The sequence below is a fragment of the Sipha flava genome, unplaced genomic scaffold (assembly GCF_003268045.1).
Source record: "Sipha flava isolate LNK unplaced genomic scaffold, YSA_version1 18655_pilon_pilon, whole genome shotgun sequence".
Lineage (NCBI taxonomy): Eukaryota > Metazoa > Arthropoda > Insecta > Hemiptera > Aphididae > Sipha > Sipha flava.
The window spans coordinates 1-9,202 of record NW_020272382.1 but is presented as its reverse complement, the minus strand read 5'-3'; the positions used below and the strand labels follow the sequence as shown (position 1 = coordinate 9,202).

The 9,202-nt window shown below is 30.9% G+C and overlaps 1 protein-coding gene across 1 annotated transcript; it reads right to left on the bottom strand.

Moving 5' to 3' along the window:
• Positions 1–691: 691 nt before the first annotated feature.
• On the bottom strand, positions 692–7,927 carry LOC112681144 (zinc finger BED domain-containing protein DAYSLEEPER-like). Its single transcript, XM_025551408.1, has 4 exons — positions 7,667–7,927; positions 7,304–7,559; positions 1,124–1,229; positions 692–1,059 (listed from the first exon to the last, which is right to left on the bottom strand). The coding sequence occupies exons 2-4, from the start codon at positions 7,528–7,530 to the stop codon at positions 760–762; spliced, it is 633 nt and encodes a 210-aa protein (XP_025407193.1). The 5' UTR covers positions 7,531–7,559; positions 7,667–7,927; the 3' UTR covers positions 692–759.
• Positions 7,928–9,202: the final 1,275 nt, after the last annotated feature.

The following is a 9,202-nucleotide window of genomic DNA, read 5'->3' as shown; positions in this document are numbered from 1 at the left end:
CCAGTCAAGTCTCGACCGGTCGATGCACGATCCAGACCGCCGCGGTCACGAGCTTTTTGATCGAGACCGCCTATTGTGAATAGTCAACCGCCACGCTAATCTCGGTCGTATCCATTGTTTTGATTGTATTTTAAACACTTTTGTACACTTTGTGGCAACATGCAAATATAACTTGACTAATTGTGACCGGTAGTGAGAACTGTATATCATAATTCTTGACCGTGACTTGACCGTGACCGGACCGAACCGAGACCGCTAGTGTGAATCGATCTTTAATCATGGTTGTATTATTATATTGTTTTAAATGTTTGGATAAAAACACTAAAAATTCGAGTATAAAATTAATTATAATATCTAGAAAACCGTAAACCGTAGTTCCGGGAATACGTGATGTAGTCGATATTAGGACTGCGCGATTATTTTTTTCCCCACAATAATCGAATATTAGTTAAATGTTCGATTATAATCGATTAATCGAATAATCTGAGAGTATTACGATTTTTATCCGAAATGACGAATAATCGAACACTCGAATAATCGAATAATCGAACACTCGAATAATTGAATAATCATACTTATACTACACAATGTATTAGTGTTCTAATAATAATAATTTACCAATATTAGTAATCAAATAAATAGTCTGGTTTATACGATTTATTCATAAAAACATAAAATAAACTAATACAACAAATATGAACTGCCGTTTACCTTAAGGGTCAGTCTTAATCTTGAAGTTAAATTAAAATAAAATAATATTTAAAACACTGGTTTAGCTATATAGTCCTTATTCATAGTTAAAAAAATAAGCTGACTGGCATGTTCATTAGTTAACGATGATCTATGATCAGTTAATATACATCCCCCTTTACTAAAAATACGTTCAGACGCTACGCTTGTAGCTTGAATGGTCATAACTTTTTTTGCTGAAACGAACATAATAGGGTAAGTTGTCTTGTTTATGTTCCACCAATCTAGTGGATCTTGTTCAACACCAATTTTTGGATTGTTAATGTATAAGTCCAATTCATTTTTTATTTTTTGGCTTAATGGAACTTCCTACAATGATAAAATTAAAAAAGTAGTAACAATAAAGTAAAATATTTTATCTTCAAATTCTTACTTGAAAATTATCCATATTATTATTTTCAGGAGTACCAAAAATTACAGACAACCCAGTTTTTGGTTTTTTTTGTGATGCCAGTTGATTAGAAATATTGTTGACGTAACTATTGTTGAAACAGCAATTCAATAATTATTTAATTATGTTATCAACATTATATTATTATCATATATCAAGTATCAACTATTGATTATTGTTATTATTACTATTGTGTTTTTACCTTTTGAGGTTATAAAATTTTTTTGTTGTAAAAAAAAGGTTAAAAGTCTAAAAGCATGTGAGCATTAAAAATGAATTTACATATTGAAGAAAGGTGGTCTTCTCTTATTACATTTCAATAGGTTATGGGCCCAGGCACAAAATAAACTGCTAAGAAAAGTTTTACAGAGTAAATATTTTTTTTTGTCAGTTTCTTTTATAATATATTCAATATGTCACGAAGGGAAGACAGATTCAATATAACACCATTTGAAGGAACGAATTTTCCAACTTGGCAATTTCGTGTAGAATCATTGTTAAGGGCAAATGGGGTGCTAGATGTTCTTAGTGCCACCCGCCCAGTAAAAGCCGAAGAGCAAGTTGCGTTTGACAAGAGGGATGCAAAAGCTACAGACTTGATAATACAATGTACCGCTGACACTCATGTTGAGTATGTTCGAGGAGAATCAGCAAAGGAGATCTGGAACAAATTAAAAACTACATTCGAACGAAAAGGTACATCTAGTCGTTTATATTTATTAAAAAAATTGATTACAATGAAATTTGATGATTATGAATCAATGGAAACTCATCTGAGTCAGTTTGATGATTTACTTAGACAAGTTAGACTATCTGGTGGAAAATTAGATGATGATCTAATTGCATGCATGCTCCTTTTAACGTTACCTGATTCATTCAACATGGTGATCACAGCAATTGAAACTTTGTCATCTGATAAAATAACACTAGAATTTGTGAAATCGAGGCTTTTAGATGAAGAAATTAAAAGAAATTCAAGATCAGATTGTTCAACAGGAAAGGATAACGCAAGTGTTAAAGCTGCTTTTGGCACATCCACAAATCGTTTTCCTTTTAAATGTAATTTTTGTCATAAACCAGGGCATAAGAAGCAAGATTGTTGGAAGTGGAAACGACAACAAGAAAATACAGATAAGTCAGTCAATATGACTGAAGAAAATGATTTTATAGCTTTTATGGTCTCTCCACATGATCATGTTGTTGATAATCATTTAAATATGTCATGGTTCTTAGACTCTGGTGCATCTGATCATTTGATTAATGATGAAAGTTATTTTAGTGTTTCAAATGAACTGAATTCCCCGATAACAATCGGCGTGGCCAAGAGCGGAGAAAGCTTAAAAGCTTTCAAAGTAGGCGAAATAAACGTATCTCAAACGTTAAATGGTAAAACTGTAAGGTGTTTAATTAAAAATGTATTGTATGTTCCGCATTTAAGAAAAAATTTATTGTCAGCCGGGAAAATTGAGCAAAACGGTTTGTCGATTGTATTAAATAATGGAAAAGCAGAGATTCATAATAAAAATGGTCGAGTAGCTGAAGGCATAAGAAAAGGTACATTATATGAAGTTGTTTTTAATGTAATTAAAGCAAATGCATATTCATCTGAAAAGGAAAGTAATTATGATTTATGGCACTACCGATTAGGTCATATGAACCATCAATATACAAATCGACTGAGTTCAATGGTTGATGGGCTGAAATTAAGTAAGTAATTAAGTAATTGATGGAATGTTTTGTCGAATTTGTGTAGAAGTTAAACAGTCTCGTTTTCCATTTAAAGGAAAACGAACTAGAGCTAGTAGACCCATAGAATTAATTCACAGTGACATTTGTGGACCAATAAACCCACCTACATGGAATGGTAAAAAATATTTCATTACATTTATAGATGATTTTACCCATTTTACAGTTGTTTATCTACTTACTAATAAAAGTGAAATGTTTGAAGTATTTAAAGAGTATATTGTTATGGTAGAAGCTCAATTTGGTACAAAAGTTTCTAGACTACGATGTGATAATAGTGGGGAAAATACTTCAAATAATATCAAAGAATTTTGTGTTCAAAAGGGAATCCAAACCGAGTTAACCATACCATATACACCAGAACAAAATGATCATGCAGAACGTATGAATAGGACATTAATTGAAAAAGGCCGTGCACTATTACTTCAGAGTTCTCTTGGAAAAGAAATGTGGGGAGAAGCTGTCTTGACAGCAACATACCTCATCAACCGTTCACCTAGCAACTCAACATTTAATAAAACTCCAGCTTAGCTTTGATTTAAAAGGAGGCCAAACATTTCAAATTTAAGAGTTTTTGGTTCTATTGCACATCTGCATTTGCCAAACCAAATAAGAACAAAGTTTGATAGTAAGTCTAAAAAGTACACAATGATTGGATATACAACACACGGCTATCGTCTTTGGTGTCAAGAAACAAAAAAAAATCATAACAGGTAGAGACATTATTTTTGAAGAAAATATTAAAGATCAAAAGGTAGTTTCAAAAGATATTGTCGCCTATTATCCAGATAAAGATAGTTTCGAAGACAACCCAAACGAGGAGAACACCAAGGACATCAAAACACATAGTTGCATAGAGCAAGAAAAGGAACAAAATGATAAAAAAAATGAAGAGCAGGATATTAGACCACAAAGGACCATTAGAGCACCAAATTACTTGCAAGATTATGATACATCCTATTTGGCAATGGCTTTATCAGCTGAAACTATAATAGACAATGTACCAACAACATATGATGAAGCTCAAAGTCATCCAAACAAGAAGGAGTGGAATCTAGCAATGAAATTAGAAATAGAATCTTTACACAAAAATAAAACATGGACACTTGTTAAAAAACCACCAAATAGAAATATAATTAGTACAAAATGGATTTTTAAAATTAAGAAGAACGGTGAAGGACAAATAATCAAATATAAGGCCAGACTTGTTGCCAGAGGTTTTTCACAACAAGAAGGACTGGATTATACAGAAACCTATTCTCCAGTAGCAAAACTCACTACATTTAGGTCTCTGTTAGTTTTAGCAGTTCAAAGAAGTTGGCATCTTTACCAGTTAGATGTTAAAACAGCTTTTCTACATGGAGTTGTGAATGAAGAAGTATACATTGAACAACCTTGTGGTTTTAGTAAAAATAATAATCTGGTATGTCGACTTCACAAGGCATTGTATGGTTTAAAGCAAGCATCAAAGTGTTGGAACTATAGATTTCATACATTTCTAAAAAAAATTGGTTTCACTAGAAGTAACACAGATCATTGTTTATACACTTTAGATTTTAATGGTCAAGAAGATTTAGTACACTTGCTGCTATATGTTGATGACATCATTCTCGCTAGTGGGAGCATTAAGAGAATTAATGAACTCAAGTGTCTATTAAAAGAAGAGTTTGAAATTGAAGATTGCGGTATTCTAAATTACTACTTAGGAATTAAAATTGAACATAATGTGGATAAAGCAGAACTTAAGATAAGTCAAGGTCAGTATCTTAAAAATGTTCTTCAGCGTTTCAACATGTCAGATTGCAAACCAAGATCTATTCCAATTGAGACCAAACTTGATTTATCAATTAACACACTTACAACGACATCTTGTAGTCAGCCGTATAGACAGCTCATAGGATGTCTCATATATGCTATGTTAGCCACATGACCAGATCTAAGCTACTGTTTAAACTATTTTAGCCATTTCCAAAGTAAACCCCAAGAAGTTCATTGGGTGCATCTAAAAGGTGTTCTTAGATATATTAAAGGAACATTGGATTATTCAATAATTTATAGAAAACAAAGTATTACAACAATACTTGAAGGCTATGTTGACGCAGATTGGGCTAATCATGAAGATAGAAAATCTGTGACAGGATATATATTTAAAATGTATGGATCAATAATTTCTTGGTCAACCAACAATTGCACTCTCAACTACTGAAGCTGAATATATGGCGGCCAGCTATGCTACTTGCGAGGCAATATGGTTAAAGAATATATTAAAAGATTTTGGAGTTGAATTATCTGAACCAATAACATTATACGAAGATAATCAGAGCTGTATACAGCTATCACAAAATCCAAGCCATCATCGTCGAACAAAACACATAGATATTCGCCATCACTTCATCCGGGAAAAGGTTGAGGAAGGTGTTGTTATGCTAAGATACATTACATCAGAAAATCAACAAGCAGACATTCTGACAAAAGGATTACCAGTCAATAAATTCAATCATCTTGTCAAACTAATTATGAATTGAGTGGGAGTGTTGAAACAGCAATTCAATAATTATTTAATTATGTTATCAACATTATATTATTATCATATATCAAGAAGTATCAACTATTGATTATTGTTATTATTACTATTGTGTTTTTACCTTTTGAGGTTATAAAATTTTTTTGTTGTAAAAAAAAAAGGTTAAAAGTCTAAAAGCATGTGAGCATTAAAAATGAATTTACATATTGAAGAAAGGTGGTCTTCTCTTATTACATTTCAATAACTATCACTTTCGATACACTAGTATGTTGTTTCACAAAATTCAGCGATGGTTTTCTTTAAAACCGATAAATCAATATACTTAATGTACTCGATTTTGAACCAAGGATCCAATATGGTAAACATAATCAGTAATGCGTTATCTTGATAGCGTTGATCTAGAACCTCAATAATAGTTGTATACATGTTTTTAATTTGTCCTCCATTGATGTCCGTATCATCACTTTCATTTAGTTGTGTTATTTGAGATAATTTTGATTTAAGCGAAAAAATAACTGGTAGTACAGCCGAGCCCGTGATGTATGAATCGCCAGCTAAATTATCAGTTATTTCCTTGATTGGCTGTATAATACAACTTAGTCTATATTCTCCCCAGTGTGGTCTTCCGACAGTTCAATGCAACCCAAACAGGCTGAAGTTAATTTGAAATTATCGTTGATAAAATGGCACGTGAAACCAATAAACGGTTGGTTTGAACTTGAAGTCCTGCAGTCCGTGGTAAAAGTAAAAACATCGGCGCTCCTAATTATGTTCCCTATAATGTTACGTGTTTCACTATACATAGACGGAATTCGGGATTCTGTAAGAGTTTTTCGACCTGGTAGCTTGTAGCTAGGATTTAACGCATTTACAAATAGTTTGAATCCATCCTTTTCCACTAAACTGTACAGACTGTACGGCATCATATTTGTTGCAATGAAATAGGCAAGTGCATTATCAATTTTGATTTTTGCATTTTTATTCAGAGTGAATTGCGTCATTTTCATTTGTTTAGTTAGAGTTTAATTTGTTTTGTGAACAATGGCTATTGATGAGGGGTCAGTAATAGGAGACGGATAAATACATGAATCAGTTGAATCTGATTGACCTAAATCTGGTTCATAATTTGAAGTAGAAGGTTGTGATATTAATGAATTTGATTCCTCAATCTCAGACCTAATAAAAATATTATGAAATAGGTAAATGTATATTTAGATCGGATTAACGAGCAGTAAATCGATTTTAAAGCAAATTTAACAGTAAAGTCCGCACAATTACGATTAATAAAAAACCCAGTATTTGATTCGTTTTATTAATAACCATTTGAATATGACAATCGAATTTTAATTTTGTAAAAATCTTGTAAAAATTTTAACTTAAAATGCTCATAACAATTTATTTTGAGTTGTTTATAAACATTTTTTCATTGATAAAATTAGGCAAACTTATGAGTGAGAAATCTTGTGTTACATTTTCAAACCTTAGATTTAAAAAGAAAAGTTTTTATGAATCGTGCCTATGTATTTTTAATATTTTCTATCTGCTATTAGATTAACTTATGAGGAACCTTGTATTAATTTTTTTGACCCATCGAATAAAATATTTGGTGTAAATTTTAAGTTTCTACAATTATTAGTTTTTATATAACAACAAAATAAGAATATCGGTACAACAGAAATTGAGTGTATATCTAATATTGTAATTCAAATGCTCATAAAAATTTAATTTGACTTACTATTTTACTATTTTCGGTAAAATTCAAAATTCTTAGCAATCGTAAACTCGTGAAAAATAATTACAATTTGTGTGTATTTTAAATCAAATTTATATTGAACTAATATTTTACTATATTGAATCATGATCTACATTAGAGCTTATAAGTGTTTACTTACTTATCTTCGTCTATGGAAACATTGGAAACGTCTTGATTAAATGCACTTCCTGATAATCCCATTCGAATTCGATCAAGTTCAATAAATTTTGGCTTGTGTTTAAATTTTAAATGGTTCCTCATGTTCGTTGTACTTGATCCTGGATTTGCATATTTCTTTTTACATATTGAGCATTTCACTTTAAGACCAACATCGTCTTTACTAAATACTTGCCATACCTCACTCATATTGAATACTTGGTAGTTGGTACTTAGTACTAATGAAATAAATAATAAATATTTAATTATATGAATTCCTCAATGTATATATAAGATATAGTTAGCCACTAGTAACTACTATAACTAGTAGGTAGTAAGTACTTACTTTCGTTGTTTTGTATTTCTGTAATCTGTATAATATATTATTTGGTATAATTATTAAAATCCACATGTGCTGAATGCTGATGGAGAATGGAGACGAACTAGTAACGAATTAGTGTTTACCGTCCGACGTCCGTACTCCGTGTAAACAAGAATAATTCAATAAGAAATATTACGAATATTACGAATGAATAATAAAATATAAATAGCATCTAATAATTAACCATAATCATTATTAGTTTATTTAGATTATAAATATAAAATGTCATTGTATAATTTGGTAGATCCGCGCAAACATGCAACACTTATAATTATTGTTTTATTTTTATTTAATATTATTTGTTTTTTTTATTTAAAAATAGATAACCTCCGGCGGCAGCAATGCCATTAGGAAGACATATATTATTTGTTATATTTAACTAAAATACCTATACCTATTTTTTTTTTGTTTTGAAATGTTATGCTTGGTTATTAGATTATTCGATTATATTCGATTAATTCGATTATTCGATTATATTCGAATATTAATCGAATAATCGATTAAAATAATTAATTAATAAAAATAATCGCACAGCCTTAGTCGATATACGAGCGGTGAGCATAATAACGCGATAACGAATCTCTCATGGCCGGGACACACTATTTATACGTCACATCTTAACATGGCTTTATATACCGCGCCGTGGTAAGACGTGTGAGGCGGCGCTGTACACATTAATACAACGCGTGTGATAGCATAGTATACTAAAAATATTTAGGTTACAGACTTTACGCACTAATTTTTGTCAGTCAGTACCATTTTTCTGTCGAAAGAAGCAAAATCAACTTTATTTTTAAATTAAAAATTGTTCTTTGTACTTCATGTATAGGTACACTAAATTAAAACATACCTAATAAACATTTATTTTTCTTATTATGTATTATGTATAACTGCTTAAGAAGTATAGGTATGACGCGAATAATAATATGTCAATATGCTAGTTAGTATTCCTTATTATAAATTATTAAAAACTTAATATCTTACCTGACATTTGTAAATTTGCACTAATCTCTTCCCATGCCTCTTTACGAATGTTATTATCTTTATAGTTGACAGAAAAAATGTCGTATAAAGATTTATGTTTCCGGAAATTTTCAATTAATGACTCATCAAATGAAGACATTTTAAAAAGATCGTAGAATGATTGTATTTTAAATAATACGATACTATCACACGTCACACATTTTCAAAAATATTTGAAACGCGTGGCGTGAAATTGAGTAAAAATGCGTTGCGTGTTATAAATATGATCACAAAATCGAATAATATTTAAAAATAAACGCATTAACACGCGATTTAAAATTATCGGCGTGTTAACGCGTGGCGTGTAAAGACGTATTAAGACGTGGCGTGTGAATAGTGTGTCCTTAGCATCAGACTAATATTCATTTACTACTAACAAGTTGACATAGTTCAGATATAAATGCTATATGAAATGCCTAAATATTACTCCTTAAGGGGATTCAACATCGACGTTTAAAAGAAAAAAACGCTCCAGAG